The sequence below is a fragment of the Crocuta crocuta genome, unplaced genomic scaffold (assembly GCF_008692635.1).
Source record: "Crocuta crocuta isolate KB4526 unplaced genomic scaffold, BGI_CrCroc_1.0 scaffold306, whole genome shotgun sequence".
NCBI classification, from domain to species: Eukaryota; Metazoa; Chordata; class Mammalia; order Carnivora; family Hyaenidae; genus Crocuta; species Crocuta crocuta.
This window is the reverse complement of record NW_027529630.1, coordinates 1114809-1134771: the sequence shown is the minus strand read 5'-3', so window position 1 is coordinate 1134771 and position 19963 is coordinate 1114809. Positions and strand designations below refer to the sequence as shown.

The 19963-nt window shown below is 45.4% G+C and overlaps 1 protein-coding gene across 1 annotated transcript in view; it reads left to right on the top strand.

Moving 5' to 3' along the window:
* Positions 1 to 16410: 16410 nt before the first annotated feature.
* PHOX2A (paired like homeobox 2A) overlaps positions 16411 to 19963 on the top strand; it is a 7832-nt gene continuing 4279 nt past the window's right edge. The window contains exons 1-3 of the mRNA XM_077762268.1: positions 16411 to 16627; positions 18752 to 18939; positions 19854 to 19960. Of these exons, the coding sequence (XP_077618394.1) occupies positions 16411 to 16627; positions 18752 to 18939; positions 19854 to 19960 (512 nt within the window). The remainder of the gene's footprint in view (positions 16628 to 18751; positions 18940 to 19853; positions 19961 to 19963) is intronic.

Sequence of the window (19963 nt, the reverse complement as noted above, 5' to 3'; positions counted from 1 at the left end):
CCACCCTCTCTACACACCCTCTCTCAAAAAGAATAAATAAAGTCTAAAAAAATTAAGAATAGGGAATTATAATTACATCCCTCAAAAACAACATAGGAAACTAAAAGATAATGGTGGAATGCTTTCAAATTCTGGAAGGGAATTATTTTCAACCTGGAAACTCATACCTGGCCAAATTCTTAATGAAATGTGATGGCCCATTCAACATGTTCATTAGATATTAGGAGTCTGAAGAAGTGTGCATTTTATGCACCTATTCTCAGGAAGCTACTTGAGGATGCTCCATTCAAACAAGGAAATAAATCAAGAAAAAGGAAGTCACAGAAATCAGTAAATAGGGTATCTGGCCTGATAAATGGGCAAAGGAATATCCCAGGAAAATAGCTCTGCAGAGCAACAATTAGTCCATATTTTTGCAGGAGGACAGAAGGCATCTAGTCAATTTTTTCTATGTAATAAAAGAAAACCTCAAAATCTTAGTGGCTTACAAAAACAAACGTTTTTCGTGTTGATGGGTCTATGTGTTGACTAGGGTTAAAGCAATATAACTGGGCTTAACTGGGCTCTAGACTCTAGTTTGAGTTCAAGTCTTCTCCCCACGTTTTTTCATTCTCTTGGAACCCACAGCTACCCAAGCCATGTTATTTTCATGGCAAATTGCAGAAGCTGAAGAAGCAAGCCAAATTACACAAGTACATTGAAATCTTCAGCTCCTCTCATGTCTATTAACATTCTTGAGCCAAAGCAAGTCATAGACTAAGCTCAACATCAATGAGGGGGGAAAACATATTCTCCCTACTCTAGTGGAAGATATTGCAAAGTCCTATGGAAAGAGTATGGGTGTATAATTCAATAACAGGAAGGAAGTGAAGAATTGGGAACAATAATCCAGTATAAGCCATAAAGCTCCAGGAGAAATGTCTCCAGGAAAAAAAATAATGGGACTAATAGAAGACATGTCTGTGTGGAAAAGAGTATTTCCAAAAGTTTTACAATTCCTTAGGAGAGACATAATGATGGAGAATATAGAAAAGTAAGCAATTATTAATTCCAGGAAAGCAAAAGTTCATATAAGGAAATTAATCATCTTATATACATGATACATATATAGCTCAGGCATAAAGTCCAATTAAACGTTGACATAACTAAAATTTGTATACAAGGACTGTTCTTCATGGATTCCAAGATACACAAGTTATCAAACTGAAATCTGAAAATCTGAAATCAAAATCTGTTGCAAGTGCTAGCAGATGGACATTAGATGCTATTTCATGTGCAAATGTGATTGTTATTCCTATCGCATGACTGAATATGCCACTCCTGAACATTTCAGTCCACAATGCATTTAAGGACCATTTGAGGGAAGAAGAAAAGTCCAGATGTTGTCTAAGAAGTTTTCATTTGTATCTTCTGGAAAAATCAAGTAAGTACCAGTATCAAAACTTGCAGAATGAATATCAGTGGTTTGGAAGAAAATCCCACTGATGATAGTGGATCCTTCTTTTTAAAAATGCTATATTGTGGGGCCTGGATGGCTCATTCAAACATCCCACTTTTGATTTCGACTCAGGTCATGATCTTGTGGTTCATGAGATCAAACCCTGTATCAGGCTTCTCACTGTCAGTGGAGCCTGCTTGAGACTCTTTCTCCCTCTCTCTCTGCCCCTCCCTACCTCTCTCACACACACTCACTCAAAATAAATAATAAACTTTAAAAAATGCTGTCTCACCAATATTCTTGAAAGTATGGAGTATGATTTTGTGTTAAAAAATAAAATGTGGGCATTGTGAGGCAAAAAAATGATTCAAAAGAATGAGACTCTGAATGAAAGAAATTTCAGAAATACTTTAACCAATTTACTTGCTCTCTTTCTTAATTATAAAAAATTTAAAAATTAAATTAAAAAATCAAGAAATCAAGAAATCACAGGGTAAACATTATACTGAAAGAACACATTGCCTAGGATTAAATCCTAACTCCACCATTTACTAACCATGTGACCTTACATACTTACCTAACCCCCCTGTGACTCACTTTTTCTCATCTCTAAAATGGGAATAGAAATAGTGCCTACAATATAAGATGATTATAAAGACTAAACAATGCATGAAAGATGCTTTAGAGCCTGATACATTGTAAGCATTTAGAAAATGTTAGCTAAAATCTAAATATATGGAAGTCAATACCAAAAGAAATAGCTGAAATGTTTTGCAGAGTAAGTTGTGGGTTTTGGGGATACAAAGGGGTAGAAAGAAGAACTGGTATTTTTCATTATAAGTCTTGATTTTTTAAAATTATGTACATCTTGATAAAGCAATTTTTTTAAAATACACAGGTAAATGGATCAAAGAACCTAAATTAAAATGCAAAACTATGTAACTCCTAGAAGATAACATAGGAAAAAATCTAGGTGACCTTGGCTTTGGCAGTGACTGTTTAGAAACAACACCCAAAGCACAACCCATAAAGAAACAATGGATAAATTGGACCTTATTAAAATTAGAAATTTCTGTTCTATAAAAGACACTGGTAAAATAATGAAAGGACAAGACACACAGTCTGGGAGAAAATATTTGCAAAACACATATCTGATAATGGACTAGTATCCAAAATATACAAAGAGTCCTTAAAACTCAACAGTAAGAGAACAAACAACTTGATTTTAAACTAGAAGATCCTGTCCCTTGATCCCCTTCCTGTCCTGGAAGCCCAGAGACAGGGCTGGCCTTGAGAGGAGCTGCAGAGGCATCACCTCTTTCGGCTGTTTCACCCCACCTCTGCAGAGGGCCTGGTGGCTGCCCAACTGTCTCTGACCTCCTGGGGGTTCTCAGCTTGCCTCTGACATTTCTGCAATCTAGAGAAACACTAAATAAAGCATTATGTGTTTGAAGAAAGAAGGAAGGAAGGAGGAAAGAGGGAGAAGGAAAGAGAAAAAGAAAAGAAAGGCAAAAGATTTGAACAGATGCCTTATTAAAAAAGATAGATAGCAAATAAGCATACAAAAATATGCTCCACATCATATGTTATTAGGGAGTTGGGGAATTGTAAACTAAAGCAGCAATGAGATACCACTACGTGCATCCTGGTGTGACTAAAACCAAAAACACTGAAAACACCACCTCACTAAGACATCTGGTTTTATCAGCATTTTGTCATAATTATAGTGGACTTGTGTGATGTTACCTGTGATGTTAAGATGATCAAAGTGCATATGGGACTAAATTGTGGCAAAATGGTGAAGGTGTGTGCTTCTGTCCTTGCCAGATTAAACAAAACTACCTTTGGTCCTCTTTGCCTACTAAAATGAGAAAAAATATTTGTAAGCTAATAACTTTATTACAGGTGGTTGAGGCTCTGTTGTTTTGCTCTAAGTAAAGAAGCCATATCTGGAGTCATCACCTCTCTTAACTTTTTCAGTAATCCACTGCCATTCTCCAAGCACCTTCTGAGTATGCATAAGCCAGACAGGTGAGTTAAGAAGGTAAGTAACAGTAATTGCCACCCCTGAATTTTCAGGTCTTTTGATGGCTACACTATTCTTATGTTTCCCCCAGCAATACAGTATTGTTTTTGGTTTATAATTTTGATGGGAAGGCATTAAAAAAATTAAAAAAAAAAAAAAAAAGGGAGGCACCTGGGTGGCTTAGTCAGTTAAGCGTCCAACTTTCACTTAGGTCATGATCTCGCGGTTCGTGGGTTCGAGCCCCGCGTCGGGCTCTGTGCTGACTGCCAGCTCAGAGCTTGGAGCCTGTTTCGGTCTGCGATTCCCTCTCTCTCTGACCCTCCCCTGCTCACGCTGTCTCTCTCTCTCTCCTAGAAATAAATAAAAACATTAAAAAAATTTATAATTTTGATGGGAAGGAAGCTGTATGGCTTCCACTTCACCCTTTCAACCATAATAGCCATATTCCATGGATTAGAGACATATTCTGCCACTTGCTGAATATGCCTAGTCAATTATACACTCTGGAGATGGAAAAATCATAGGTTTAAAAATGGATTTACGGACTGGACTGGCAGTGAAGTAGATCAGAAGCAAAAGCCAATCTATCACTTGACTTCACGAGCCTCTGTTCTTGAGTGGTGGACCACTGTGCCAACTAGAGCACCAATCAGCATTAGAGCCGGTGTCAACAATCCCCAAGGGCACAGATACTCTTAGAGTCCTAGGGATGCCATAACAAAGTACCACAGACTGGGTGACTCAAAACAACAGAGATTTATTCATTCACAGTTCTGGAGGACAGAAGTCCAAAGTCAAGGTGTTGGCATAGTTTGTTCCTTCTGGAGACTGAGGGAGAATCCATTACATGCCTCTTTCCTAACTTCTCCTGGTTTCCAGCAATTCTTGGCTTAGAGCTACATCTCTCCAAATTCTCCCTCCATCCTCACATAGTGTTCTTGCTGTGTGTCCATATGTCCAAATGTCTTTTTATAAGGACATCAGTCATTGGATTAGGACCCACACTAATCTAGTATGACCTCACCTTAATTTGATTACATCTGCAAAGAACCCATTTCCAAATAAGGTCACCTATTCCACAGGTACCCAGGGCAAGGACTTCGAGATATCTTTTTGGAGGATACAATTCAACTCATAAGTTATTCTGGGAAATGACTAGAAATCCCACTGAGGAAGCCTATAAGGAATATATGGACAGATCTTCATACATATTCATTAAGTGTACTTGCCTTCACTTCATTCAAGGAACTAACCCAGGCCTGAAAACTGGGTTGGAGACCATAACTCTTTTTCTTGTCTTAAGTTGGCCTTCTGTTCTGTTTCTGGCCTACAGAAACCAGTTACTACACATTTTCCAAAGATGTCATTACTTTCACAAATATGTTTCTTAATGCCTTAGTGAAGAGAATGTCATCTGGACCCTCTCAAGAGATGGAATTGGTTGTGGATGAATCACACTTTCCTAGAAGGAAGGATTTATAAACCAACATTCCCATCTCCCTAAGTGTTTGGATTCTTTCTGCATTATAACAAAGGATTCTTGGCATCTCAATTTCATTTAACTTCATCAATGAATTCGGGTCTCAGTCAACCAACTGAAAAAAAGCAATTAAGTCCACTATACACCCATAAAGATGGGTAGAATTTAAAAGACTATTTGTGGGGTGCCTGGGCCACTCAGTCAGTTGAGCTTCTAACTTCGGCTCTGCCCATGATCTCATGGTTCATGAGTTTGAGCCCAATATCAGTTTCTCGGCTGTCTGTCAGGATGGGGGGGAGAAGGGGCCTGCTTCAAATCCTTTGTCCCTTTCTCTCTACCCCTCCTCCACTCATGCATGTGCACTCTCTTTCTGTCTCTCTTAAAAATAAACATTTTTTAAAAGACTATTTGACAATGAAAAAAGATGTGGAGCAACCAGAATTCACATACATATTGGTAGGAGTATAAAATGGAACAACCACTTCAGGAAAAGTTCTTGTGGTTTCTTATAAGACTAAGCATACATCTACTCTATGACCCAAAAATTCCATTTCAAGAGAAATGAAAACATATATCCACCAAAAAGACTTGTACATAAATGCTCATAGCACCACTACTCATACTGAAATAAATGAGTATATTTAAATAGGACAAAACTGAAATAGCCTATATGTCCATCAAAAGAGAATGGCTAAGCAAACTGCATATTAAATTAGATTTATATTACTGTGTAACAACCTAAAACTTAGCAGCTTAAAATAACATTCAGTCATTAACTCACAATTCTGTAAGTCAGAGTTGGGCACAGTACTCATCTGCTAAGGATCTCAGAGTATCAGCCAGGATGCATTCCCTTCTGGGGGCTCTGAGGAAGAATCCACTCCCAAGTTAATTCAGATTCTTAGCAGAATTCAATTCCTTGTAATTGTAGGAATGAGGTCCTGTTTTCTTATTGACTTTCAGCTGGAAGCCCCTCTCAACTCCTAGAAGTCACCCACATTCTTTACCACGTGGCTCCTCCATTTGGCAATAAAGAATCTTCCTCCGGCTGAGTGATTCTTCAAATCTCTCTGATTTCACTGTTTCTGACTTCCTGATCCAAATATATAAAGGTTCATTTTTATTAGATAAGATCTATCCAGATATTTCCCCTTTTAATAGTCAACAGTGTTATACGACATAACTTAATCATGCAGGCAATATCTCATCATGTTCACAGTACTGGAAATTACACACAGCATGTACTAAGCAACAAAAGTAATGAACAATTAATACACATACAGATGTGTTGATACAACATTAGTATAACACAGATGAGTCTCAAAAACATGTTGAGTAAAAGAAGGCTTACACAAAAAGTACTCAAAAGAATTCAAGAATAGGCAATATTAATCTGCATTGGAAAAGACTCAGAAGAGTGGTTACTCCTTGTGAGGGACTGGGGCTTAGAGCTGATTGGGAAGAGGCATGAAAGAACTTTCTGGGATGATTGTAAGGGGTTGAGTTACACAGGTGCACACATGTGTCAAGATCACTGAATGGTGGGTGCACTTAAGAATTACACATTCCACTATATGAAAATTTTACCTCAAAAATTAACAAATAATATTTATCTCTACTTAAAGATACACTAAAGTGTTAGGAGCCGAGTATATGAATGTCTGTAACTCACTGTGAATGCATCAAAAAATACAACAAATTGAGAGATGGATAGAAGAATGAACAGCTGGATGGACATGAGATAAAGTGAATATACTAAAACATTATTGCAGACACTAAGAAGAAATGACATCCTCTTTTTTAAAAAGGCAATTAGAACTCCCAGCTAATAGAACTAATACATGGAATCCACAGTCTCTGGTAAGTGCACTCATCTTGATCAGTTCAGCCTAATTTTAAATTATGTTCCTCCTCCCTGGTCCGGCACCCTCAAAATCCATTTCCACATGTGTCCGCCAGATTTTACTGATATAAACTTGAAAAATCTTATTAATTCTTTTAGTGGGAAGACCTTCTTGTGAAATTTGACTTTCTATTTGACCATGAAGCGTGTTGGGGTCTGATCCTGACTTTGAGTATGGAGACAATGAAGTCATTGGGATGGGGCATAAAGAAACTTGCTTTCCTCTTACTAGATAATTGCAATGGAGAAATCTTTACATGGTTTTCAAATAAGAGAAAAGTTATCCCTTTAGACAGGAAGAGGGTACTATAGTAGCTGGCTACTTTCAGTGAGAGGTTGAGGTTGTAACAGAGATCATTACTTGCTTGCTGTGGTAGATAGCTTCTGACATGGCTCCCAGGGATCCCTGCCTCCTGACTCTTATGCCCTTGTATAATCCCTTTTTCTTGAGTGTGGGCTGGACCTAGTAACATGTGTCTAAGGAATAGACTGTGGCAAAGGTGATATGATGTCATTTCCAATATTAGGTTATGAAAGACTGACCTGTCTTGCTGGCATTTTCTCTGGTTCTCCTTATGTGTTTGCCCTGATGGAGAGGCAAGGAACTGAGGGCAACCTCTGGCCAATATCTTGTAAGGACTGAGCCCTCAGGCCAGTACCCCTGGAGGAATAGAGTTCTGGCAAAAACCATGTGAGTAAATTTAGGAAGCAATCTTTCCTTAGTCAGGGCTTCATTTGAGACTACAGATTTGGCACACTGACTGCAACCTTGTGAGAGGCCTGGAAGCAGAAGATCCAGGTAAGCTACATCCAGATTCCTGATCCACAGAAATTATGAGATAATAAATGCATATGGCTTTAAGCTTATAAGTTTGGGGGTCATTTGTTATGCAGCAACGGATAACAATATACCTGCCTATTATCCACTCTCTCCTTATTCCTCAGCAACATAGATTCTGTTTTGGGCTGGGGGGATAATAATGTGCTCAGTTTAAAATCTTGCCTTTCCTATTCCCCCATTAAGTTTGATGTGACTATATGACGAAGTTCAGGCAAAAAAGAAGTAGAAGTGTTATATGGAACTTCTGGAAGTTCCAGAGTGGGAGATGTCTCACTGAGATATCTTTTTCTTTTCCTTCTTCCTCAATCTTGCTGCCTAGAATGGAACTCCAGCAGGTATCTAGGACATGAAATAAACCTGAAGCTAGAAACCACACTCTAGGAAACAGAAAGAAGGAAGAAATAGGAGTCCTTGATGCCCATGAAGCAGCCACACAAGCAATGGACTCCTTACTTACAGACTTACCTTAAGTGAGGAAGAAATAATCTATTACTTTGTTTACATTATTGTTATCTTGGATTTTTCCTTATGTGCACCCAACCTAACTCTAACTCATAGAGGGCTCAGGGCTCTTGTAGCCATTCAGATCCTTTCATCACCACCATACTGTTTACATCACTTCTTTCAAACCATTCTCTCACACAGGAGCAAACTTGGAGTTGAATGTATACCCTCTGTCATTCTCTCTCTAAGCTTTCCACTCTTTCTCACAATCCTTCAATTCCTCATTCCCTTTATACTTGATCCCTAACAGCCCCCCAAATCTATGCTTTTTATGGATACTTCACTTCAGGTGGCCACTGGTAATACACTGATGAACTGTTTTGCCATTGAGTGACACTCTGTCTCTGGATTTTCACTGCCTTTGGTCCCAACCAGGCATCACAATTTTTCCAATATTCCAGCAGTTCTGAGACCCTGATACCCTCAGCCAATCTAGTACCAATTTCTATGTCAGTCAGAATCATTAGTTACAAGCAACATAAACTAATTCCATCTATTTAAGCAAAAAGTTTTTAATTAGTATATTACATTTATAAAAGATATTAGGTATCTTAGAGAATTACTGGAATGCCTGGAGGGCCAAATACAAAGCCATAGAACTAGAAATACTGCCATAAATTAAGCTGCAATGTTTCTCCATGAAAACAGCCCTGCCACCGCTGCCCCTTGCACAGCTGGTGTGGTTGGTGCCAAACCCTCAGTGCTGCCAAAAACAAGCTCTGTAGGGGTTCTGCTGCACCTAGAACTAGACCCTGTCACAATCCCTTGCTGCTGTAGAGGGTTCTTATGGTCCCTGTGTCCTCACTACTACAAATTCCTTAACTTAGTCTGTGATGAGTGTATATGATTGGCTGAGACTAGGTCAAGTGTCTGCATCTTGGTTGTAAGGAAAGTTTAGAAAGCAAGTATCTGACATCTGTTAGATGGGGAATTCCCCTAACTTAGAAAGTGGTTTCAGATGCTAGATGACAAAAAAAGAATAATGAATGTCAACTTTTTCCTGCTGTCAGGCCATAGTGCCAAGAAGGACTGGGAGAATCACACTTTTCTAGTTCCTCTGGATTTTCTCAAATATCTCCATTTCACCTGTAAGACATTCATTATTTCCTAATCAATACATTCATTCACTTTAGGATGTGGCAGAAAACTTGACTACAAACAATCTGTCAATCACATGATTATCCTCTTGTGTCAGCCCTTAGATTGCTGGCACAAACAGAGATATCCTTACCAAAGTTACAAATTATCATGCTGTTCCTCATCTGCTTGTACCCTCTTGACCCACCTTCATCAGATTGCAAATGTAGACAGTATACACCAATATTTTACCATTTTTCTACTTAATCCTCTGAAGTTGCAACCATAGGGCAAGGGGAAAAACTGAGGTCACGTTCTCAGAGACAACATGCAGTAGTTTTTCCAGCTACTTTATTATCACCTAACAAGGTCATCTCATTTCCAGGCTCAGAATGGAGAGGTTCTCACTATATCCCACCTGATATCAACAAGGCCAATTCCAGATTTTAGGGTCTGCTGTTTGAATCACTACATATCTTATACCAATTTCTTATTTGAATATCTTTACTTGGAAGTGACACAAATTCAGCTTGAACTAGAGTAAACATAAAGAAGAATGTATGGGGGAGACTCCTGGGTGGCTCAGTTGGTTGGGTATCTGACTCTTCATTTCAGCTCAAGTCACAATCGCACGGTTGTGACATCAAGCCCTGTGTCAGGCTGTGCGCTGATAGTGTGGAGCCTGCTTGGGATTCTCTCTCCCTCTCTCTTCCCCTCCCCCACTTGTGCTTGCTCTCTCTCTCTCTCAAAATAAATAAATAAACTAAAAAATATACTGGATAACAAAATTCAGTGGAGGGCTGAACAACTAATTTGCAAAAAGAGTAAAGAGGTCTCAGGAAAAACTGGAACTGGGCTCCTAAATTCTGACATGAGTCTCTATATCTTTTCCTCAACTTCTTATTCTTTCTTCACTATAGACCATCTTCTTTCTCTTTATTATAGGGAAAATGGATGCAAACATTTCCTGAGATTTATATTTATCTTCTCTTTCACCATCCAAAAGAGAATGACTTGTTTCTCAATTCAATTAAGAAGAAATGATGAGGGGTGCATGGGTGGCTCGATTGGTTAAGTGTCTGGCTCTTTGTTTTGGTTCAGGTTATGATCTCCTGGTTCAGGAGTTTGAGCCCCATGTCAGGCTCCGTGCTGTCAGCACAGAGCCTTCTTGGGATTCTCTGTCTCCCTCTCTCTCTGCCCCTCCCCTACTTGTGCTGTCTCTTTCTCTCTCAAAAATAAAATAAAGTTTAAAAAAAAGAAGAAATGATGAGGAAAGTTCTGTTGACCCATCTTTGGACAAGTAGCCACACCGGGACCAATTATGGCTGAGGGTAGGATTGTATAAGAGCAATGATTCCCTAGGTAGCCATGTGGATGAAGGAGACAATCCCCAAGAGAGGAGTTGTGCTGGGATGACCATACCATAGATGTCCACTATGGCAGTCCTTATGCAGTTTCCTTCCCATGCACAAAAACTTGGATAAGCTTGTCAATATAAGGCATGGTTGTTAGGATCAAATATTTTTTCTTCTTTCCTTTTCAAATATTTATTTTTCAGAGAGAAAGAGAGATTGGCAGAGAGGGAGAGAGAGAATCCCAAGCAGGCTCCATGCTGCTAGCACAGAGCTGGATGTGGCACTCAAACCCACAAACTGTGAGATCATGACCTGAGCTGAAACCAAGAGTTGCTCAACTAACGGAGTCACCCAGGCACCCTTCCTCCCTTTTTAAAAGAAGAGTCAACTCATCTCACCATCTATATGCCGTTCTCTTGTCCAGACAACTAAACCATTCTAAGGAGAACTTCCCCATAGATAAGTGCCCATGTGCCCATCACACTAGGAGATTCTTAAAGAAAGCATCCAGGGTTAATTTATTCCCATGTATCTAGTGCATCTTGAAATGCTATCATATATCAGATGCTCAAAAAATATTTGTAGAACTGGGTTAAAATCTTTTCTCATTCTTCAGAGATTCTTGATGATTGAACATTTGGGGCCCTGGAAAGAAGAGGTCTAATGCTAGAAGCTAAAAACAAAAATAGATGGGACACCTGGGTAGTTCAGTGGGTTAAGGGTCCAGCTTTGGCTCAGGTCATGATCTCGCAATTTGTGAGTTCAAGCCCTGCATCAGACTTCGTGCTAACAGCTTGGAGCCTGGTTCAGATTCTGTGTCTCCCTCTCTCTCTGCCCCTACCCTGCTCATGCTCTGTCTTTATCTCTCTCTCTCAAAAATAAACAAACATTAAAATTAAAAAACAAAACCAAAAAGTAGAAATTGGTAGTATACTGGGTAGCCTAAGGTATTAGTGGGAAGAAAAGAATGGTCAACAAGGGCTGTCCCCAAAACAGAGAGATGAACAAGAGACTATAGATTTCAATAGACAGGTTTGGAGGATACACAGTTAAAGTGTTTGCCTCCAATCCTCCCTGGAGAAGAGAGTCACAGCAGGAGAGAATAAGGATTTGGAAAAAGGATGCTTGTGGACTTTGTTATCCAATACATTCTTCTTTATGTTTAATCTAGTTCAAGTTGGATTTCTGTCACTTCCAAAGGATGCTTGGTAGATAAATGGGTGGGGGAGGAGTTCTAGGGCCCTCATGCAGGACCTGAAAATGTGTTAACTTTTCACTGATAGATAAACTCCCTTCCTTATTAGGAGTTAGATATGGAAGTCTGATCAAGTTTCGGTTCCAGTCATGGTTGGATAATGATGACACTGAGGACATTGCTTCAGAGGGTGAGAAGATGAGTGTCCATGGTAGGGAAGAGCCACTCTTCCATGCTATTCCCATAGAAGAGAAGGACTGGTGAGGAATGCCCTGGATTAATAAATCAGCTTAGTGGCCAAATTCTCTGCCTAGGCAAGCCTGACCTCAGAGGCTGCTAATAGAAGTGGGAATAAGGTGGTGGTGCCTGGGAATTCCCAGGCTACCATTCTCCAAATGACCACAGGCAGAAAAAGTTCCCCAGAACATGGATCCTTCCTCATCCATTTTCTGGGCACTTCCACTGTCCAGGCTCACAGAGTAAGTTAGTTGTCAGAGCAGAAGTAAAATAGACAGTCCCTTCCCACATTCCTTTTTTCATGCTGCTCCCTCTATGGGGGCACTCCTCCCATCCTGACACACTTCACTGTGTGGAAGTGACTCTACAAGACCACTCTTTGGACCTCAGTCTCTTCATTTGTAAAAATTAAGAGGTCAGTCTGGGTAACTCTGCAGACCCTGATTTCTTCTGAAATCTTAAGGATAGAGATGATGCTGTGGTGCAATGATAGGAGTTTTTGTCCAGATTATATACCCAGGTATCAGGTGTAACAAACCAGAGAAGTCTGACCAGAGTGTCAAGCAGGGTTGAGTCAATTGGTGAGAGGGAGAAGGAGGTGTGCATATGGACAGTGGTGATGGCAGGCAGCAGTGGTGGTGGTAACTAATTTATTTAATGTTTACTATGCACTAGGTACTATTCAAACACTTTATATATTTTAATTCACCTCATCATTAAACTCAATCAGCTTACAGGTGAGAAACCTTAAGTCGTAAGTTTGTAAGCTATCAGGGTCCAGAATCTGTCATTACTCATGGAAGTGAAGACATTATGTTCAACAAGAAGACATCACAGCAAGGTTGCCGCAACACTGTTTTGTGCTAGAGTATTTTTTATTCCTCTAGGAATGCATGCATTTGTGGTGGGGAGTTCTAGTCAGGACAAGCCCCCACATCAGCTTTCAACCACTAGTCTCTTGAGTGTGAGGTCTTTGCAGAGTCTAGTCCACTCTGCTTCCTTCTTTTATGATAAATTCTGAGGGAGCCCTCTTTCACACCCCCATATCTCTCACACACACACACACACACACACACACACACACACACACACACACTGCAGCCTAGCCTCCAAAGTCCCCCTATTTCCACCATCTGAAAGACTGGAACCCAGTGGTGGACAGGATTCAAAGCATTTGGGGGAGGGTGGCCCTATGTCTGTTTCTATGCCAATCAGCAGTATGCAAATGGCTGCCTGTAGAGAAAGGAACCTCCAAGTCCTCAACCCTGAGTCATGGGAAGTTCAGCTTCTGCCCTAACTGTGCAACATGCACATTACAATAAAATTTCTAATCACCACTACTATACTCGATTGCTTGTAAAGGTGTCAAGCACTCAGAGATTATATTGGTCAGAACTTTTGATCAGAAGCCCAACTTAAAGTAGTTGTAGACAGAGAGGAGAATTTATTGGCTCAATGACCAAACCCAAACCACATAAATGATAGGGATGGATCATGGTCTCTGAGACAACTGGAACCAAAGCCTCTTTTCCTCTCCTCAGATCTCTATTTGTCACTGCCTACAAGCTTCGGTTGTTCCTTTGCTTCAGCTTTGTCACTGGAGAAGAGATCAGGCCTCCTGCAAATTCCTCCAGTGAGGGAGGACTTTCTTCCAGGCAGAAAGTTGGCTCAGAGGAAGAAAGTTTCCTGTCCCTGTAGAATGAGGAGAATTAAGAGGGGAGGATGATTCCTTTCCAGAGAGTGGGGAGTAGGAATCAGGGGATGAGGATTCCTTCCCCAGAAACAAGGGCAGGATTCCCCAACACAAAGATTTCAGCTTAGCTTTCACTAACTCAACAAGCAGACACGGGAAGACCTGTGACGTGCAGAATGATGAGCTACACAGTGCGGTAGAACTGGGAAGTAATAGTTCTGTCCTGAGATGTTGTACTTTATTGTGAATATTGATTGGTAACACGAGAAACCAAAAGAGAGGGAGGTACTATGGGACACTCAACATAGTCTGGGGGTGTCACTGGAGGCTTCCAGGAAACAATAATGTCCAAGTTGAGACCAAATGGATAAACAAGAACAAACCAGGTTTAGGTGTTTTGGGGAGGTAAGGGGGATTGGAAGGGGGGGATGGCATAGTGGAATGAACATTCCAGCCAGAAAAAACAGCTATGAAGTAAAAGATCAATGTGTGAGGACTTCAGAGAAAGCCAATGTGAGATGGAGGTAGAGGTAGGCTGGAGCACTGATACAGAGGACACTGTGACCATAATGAGGGCTTGGATTTGATCATGAGGGCAATGGAAAGCCATAATAGGTCTAAGGAGAGCACCTCTGATTTCTCAATTCTGAGATCCCTTGGGCTCCCTGTGGAGGATGTGTCACAGGTGAGAGGTACACCTCACACATACCAATGGGGAGGACTTTTGAAGCAGTTTTTCTGCCAGTTTTAGTTTATATCTAAAAAGTAATTAGAGAAAACACTTTCAAGAAACCCCGTGGCATGGAGTAGTTACAGAAATTGGGGATAGGTGGTCCTTGTGTGAAGCAAAGAACTGGTTACCAAGGAAGTGGATGAGCTGAGGGTAGTCACGTTCCCCACTAAGTGGGTAAACTGGGAGAAGATAGTCCCAGAGTCTTTCTCTCATCCTGCAAGGACTTTGGTAATAAGGGACCACCCTCCCCCAACTTTCTTCTGGGTCTTTACTCCCCCATCTGTAGGACTACCAAGATTTGGGTGGAGGAGGCTGGGGGCTGGGTGAGGAGGATCTCCCATCCACCTCAGGTAAGCTGCCAAGGCAAAAAGCGTTTTTCTTCTGTTCTGGAAGGGATTCTGTGTTGGTTTTCCCACAGTGTAAAGGTCTATGGCTGAATCTTCTGAGGGCTAGGTCTGTGGCCAGCTCCAGACTGAGTGTAAGTGGTTTTCCTGGTGAAGCAAAGGAGGGGGTTGAGAGGCTGAGGGAGAATGTGGGGGTCACTGGGTTACTCCTGATCCTGACATTCATCACACAGTCTGTGCAGAGGGTGCTGAGGACCAGCAGGTCACATTAGGTGGAGGTGCACAGGCAAGACTGAGTTGGGGAACTAGCAGAGGGGAAAGGCAGGCCAGCCCGAAGGTACATGGCACAGTTGTGTAGCCGAGTCAGGATAGAGGGATATCGGCTGCAGAGACCCTCCCCCTCAGCAGTCTCCCGTGGCGCCTTCACGGGAATCCTACCGCCCCCTGGGCGATCCCGCTGTGGGTCTCAGCTCTCCAAAGGCTCTTTCTCTCTGCCTCTGTTCCTCCTCTGCCTGNCCCCCCCCCCCCCGTGTGTGTGTCTCACTGTCCCTGCCCTGTTTTGTCTCCTCTCTCTCCTGATCTCCATCTCAATCCTTGTTTTCGTCCACACCTCATCCCGGTGCCTTCTCTGTCTACATGCCTGCCTCCTTCCCTTTCTCCATCCCCTCTCTGTCTCTTTCTTATCCCTGTGTCTTCTGTTTCTGCCTTATCCACATCTCTATCCCTGCTTTTCTCTTATACGCACTTCAGCTTTGTCTCCATCTCTGTGCCTGTGCACCTCCTTGCCCCCATCTCCAATCTCTCTCTGGTCCATGTCTCATCCTTGTCTCCATCTGTGTACCTGCATCTCTCTTGTCCCTTTCTCCATTACGTTTCTGTCCCTTTCTCTCCCTGTGTCCTTTCTTCATCCACGTCCCCATTCCAGGCTCTGTGTCTTCCTTGTCGTGTCTCCGTCTCCCTCCTGGTCTGCCTCCATGGTCCCCGCCAGGATGGGACCTCGCTGGGGGCGGGTCCGAGGGGCTGGATCAGAATAACTCGGTTATCGGGACGAATTGAATTAACTTCTTCACAGGAGCGCCGCCAGGCCTATCTCCCCTCTCTTGTGCTGGGCCGCAAGTGGGGAGGCCGAGGAAAGGGGTTGGGACCCTCCAGCCTGGCAGTATGCTAGAGAGCGAAGGTCTGGTCCGGATTGGGGACGGATGGGGACTCAAGGGATCGGCCTCCGCGCCGCCCCGCCCAGCACCTTGGGAGCCTGAGGAGGGCGGGGGGGCCCCTTTGGGGTGGGGGTCTGGGGTGGCTGGGGGTGGGGCATGGGAGGTGCAGGCCCCGCCCCGCGGAGCTCGCCCCGCCCCGCCCCCTCTGCGGGGTCCTGAGCGTTAAAAGGCGCGCGGGCTGTGTCTGCCTGCACTTGCATTGCACCCAGGCGGAGGGCGGCCGCGACGGGACGGGCGTACTCGCGGGCGCTCAGAGACGGCCTCGGGTCCTCGGCGCCAGGCGCTAGAACCCTTATCCCGACCCCCACCCGGCCCGGGATCCGGACCCCGACCCGACCCGGCCCGGCCCCCGACCCCGACCCCCGGGCCGATGGACTACTCCTACCTCAATTCGTACGACTCGTGCGTGGCGGCCATGGAGGCGTCCGCCTACGGCGACTTCGGCGCCTGCAGCCAGCCCGGCGGCTTCCAATACAGCCCCCTGCGACCCGCCTTCCCCGCGGCCGGTCCGCCCTGCCCCGCGCTCGGCTCCTCCAACTGCGCGCTTGGCGCTCTACGCGACCACCAGCCCGCGCCCTACTCGGCAGGTGAGCCCAGCCCCGGCCCAACCCTCCCTCCAAATTCTGCGGAAATCCCAGCCCCTGGTCTGTTTGGCAGGTGATTGCGACTGGTGACAGCCCTCACCATCCTTGCCCTCCAACACCCCGCGGGATCCCCAGCCTCCCTGTAAAATAGGGTTCCCCTAGGCAGAATTGAGCCCCACCCTCTCATCCTTCCCCTTCCTGTTTCTCACTGCCAGATGCCTATCCTGTGCTCTTTAGGTCGGGGAAATAGATCTCTGGTGCAGCCCCAGACCCCTCACCAGGTCCACCTGTTCCCACCTGCAGAGACTGACCATCAAACCTCTCCATCCTGTATCCTTGGAAGATGCTCCCAGCTCAATTCAATCAGATCCCATCCTTAACCCCACCCCACTTCATGTCTGACCCCCAGCAAGGGCTCCTGCAGCAGCTGAGCTGCCCAGATGGAAACCTTCCTAGAGCCCCAGAACCATCAAACCCCTCCTGCTTGGTTTTGAACCCATGCCACCTGTGCCCTGACCCTCTTGCACCACTGAATCCCATTGCCGGAAGAAGAGTTAAGCCACTTTCGTTCCCCCTGGAGCCTCTCCCAGCTAGAGTCCTGCAGAACGCAGAAGCAGCCCCCACCACTTCCAAGCCTCTTGATTCAAGTCCCCATCTGAACCCTCAAACCTCATGGAGCCTCTCAGCCATCCCCATCTCTCAGAGTCCAAGATGCCCCGCCCAGTCTCCTTATCTCCTTCCTTCCTGGGAACACCACTTGGGTGTCAGGGACCCAAGTAGAAGATTGGGCCTGTTGGGTGGGGAGGGATGGTGAGATAGGAACCTGCAAGATGGAGGCAAAAACTGGAACAGGGATGGGAAGATTGGGTACTCTGGATCAGATGAGGATGGGGTTTGGGGAGACAGTCAGGCCATGGGGATATGGGCCCCAGAGAGATGGAGTTCTGAGATGGGGAGATGAGGACAGGTACAGAGAGATGTAAGCAAAGATGGGAAGATTGGGAACCATGGGAGAAATGAGGACCCAGGGATGGGGAGATGGAGATAAGAACTAGGTGATGGGGACAGGAATTATGGGAGATGGGGACCAAGGAAGATTGGCAACAGAGATGAGGAAAATGAGGATAGGAATGGGGTGTTGGAGACAAGGATTGGGAGGGGATAGAGAACACGGGACATAGGACAAAGATGAAGGATATTAGGGACCCCTGAAGAATATGGAGACCTAAGCAGGGCTTGGAGACAGGGATGCGGAGACAGTGTCAGAAACACTAGCTACAGGGCGGTGGGAACTGGGATGGGGTAAATGGGAGACAAGGATGGGAAGAGAATGAGGAAGAGGCATAGGGCTGGCTGTGGGGGAGTTGGGACATAGAAAGAGGTGCCTGGGAGGAAGAAGGGCAAAGAGAAGATGAAGGAACCTGGGCAGGGAGAAATAAGGACTTTTCTCAATGGGCACAAAGAGAATGGTCCAGAAAGGGAAAGCTGAAGAGAGATGTGAATGGAGAGAGATGAGGAAGAGGAGAGGGGGACCAACACCTGGAGGAAAATGAGACATAAGACTGGGCTGAGAATATGAGACCTGGGAGGAGAGAAATGGCAGGGTAGAGGGGGCCAAGTCCCTACATGGCAGAAAGTACACAGGCAGGTCTGAAGGCAGACCCAGGCCAGGTAGTCTCAGTAGCCTAGCGGAGGTCCAGAACTCGTCCGGGAAGACTCACAATACTAATGAGCCGTGGCAGCCAAGGCTAGGGGGACATGGCACGGCCTGAAACCAAGCCGTCAGACTGACCAAGGTAGAAACACCAAAGCGGAGGTCGGAGGGAGGAGTGCATCGGAGGGAGGTTAGGGAACAAGGCGGCGGTCTTGGCCTGAGGATCAGATCCTGAGTCCTTTGCCGCTCCTCTGGGGCTCCATGTCTCCCTGCGCCCTGTCCAAGGCGCCTTCACTGCTGCCAGCTCCACTGAGCGGTAGGGAAGATGCTCGATTCGAGACTGAAGGGAAGCCGAGGGGCCAGGGAAGGGGCAGGGACGGTGGCGAGCGATCTCAGGGGCAGGACACAGCCGGCTGAGCTCGGCCCCTCACACCTTCACCCTCTTTGCTCCCCTTTCCTGCACACACCCCTAGTGCCCTACAAGTTCTTCCCGGAGCCGTCGGGCCTGCATGAGAAGCGCAAGCAGCGGCGTATCCGCACCACGTTCACGAGCGCGCAGCTCAAAGAGCTGGAGCGCGTCTTCGCAGAGACTCACTACCCCGACATTTACACGCGCGAGGAGCTGGCGCTCAAGATCGACCTCACAGAGGCTCGCGTGCAGGTTCGTGTTTTGCGTGTGTATACGGGAGTGTGCGCGTGTCTGGGGGTGGGAAGTCAGTGCCCGACACCTGGGGGTCGGGACAGAGTGGCAGGCAGGTGCAACCTGAGGGCGGAGAGCTGGGGCCAGGAGGTAGGGAGCAGTCTGGGGGTGGTCGGGCAGGAGAGGATGGGCAGCTGCGGTAAGTGAGGGGGCCAGGATTCGGCAGACCTGAGGCCCTAGTGTGATATGAGGTGTTCAGCCCCCAGATTTCCCCCTCAGTCTCCCTAGTAGGGATAGGCACGCAGAGGGAAGTCTGGAAGGAGGCCGAGTGCGTAGAGCGGGAGCCCAGGGCGGCTTCAGCGCCAAGCGAGGGAGAGGAATACGGGAAAGCCAGTGAGCGCCTCCACGTCCCCTCCCCTCCCTAGCCCTGCAGCGGTGAAATCCCCGAGCCGGAAACCCCGGGCTCTGGGCAGACACAAGGCCTAGGAGAGCCAGGCCAGGGTAAATTCTGTTGTCTATCTTACAAATCCAGTACAGAGGTTCAGCTGGTCCGACCTTACTGGAGACCCTGAAAATGTGTCCCCTGTGCCCCAACCCGTTCTCCACCGCCGTTGAACACCCCAGGTGGAAATTCCTGGAGCTTCCTGTAGGAAGGAATTGGGGGCACGGCTTTGGCAGATTAGGGGAGCTAACGCGGAGTCCCCAAGACCAAGAACTCTGGAGGCTGAGGGGTGCGCGGGTGAGCAGATCCTAAGGGAAAGACCTGAAAGGAAGGGGCAAGTGGAGGAGCAGAGGTGAGCAGACAGGTGAGGAGGGCAACGAGCCAAGCGGAGCCAACGCTCAGAAAGCTGGCAATAATCCTGATCCGGTCCCTTCCGGACTGAGGGCTCCCCCGCCCATCGCGGCCTCGGCCTGACCGGCCCTTGTGCCCGCAGGTCTGGTTCCAGAACCGCCGGGCCAAGTTCCGCAAACAGGAGCGTGCAGCCAGCGCCAAGGGTGCGGCGGGCGCGGCGGGCGCCAAAAAGGGCGAGGCGCGCTGTTCGTC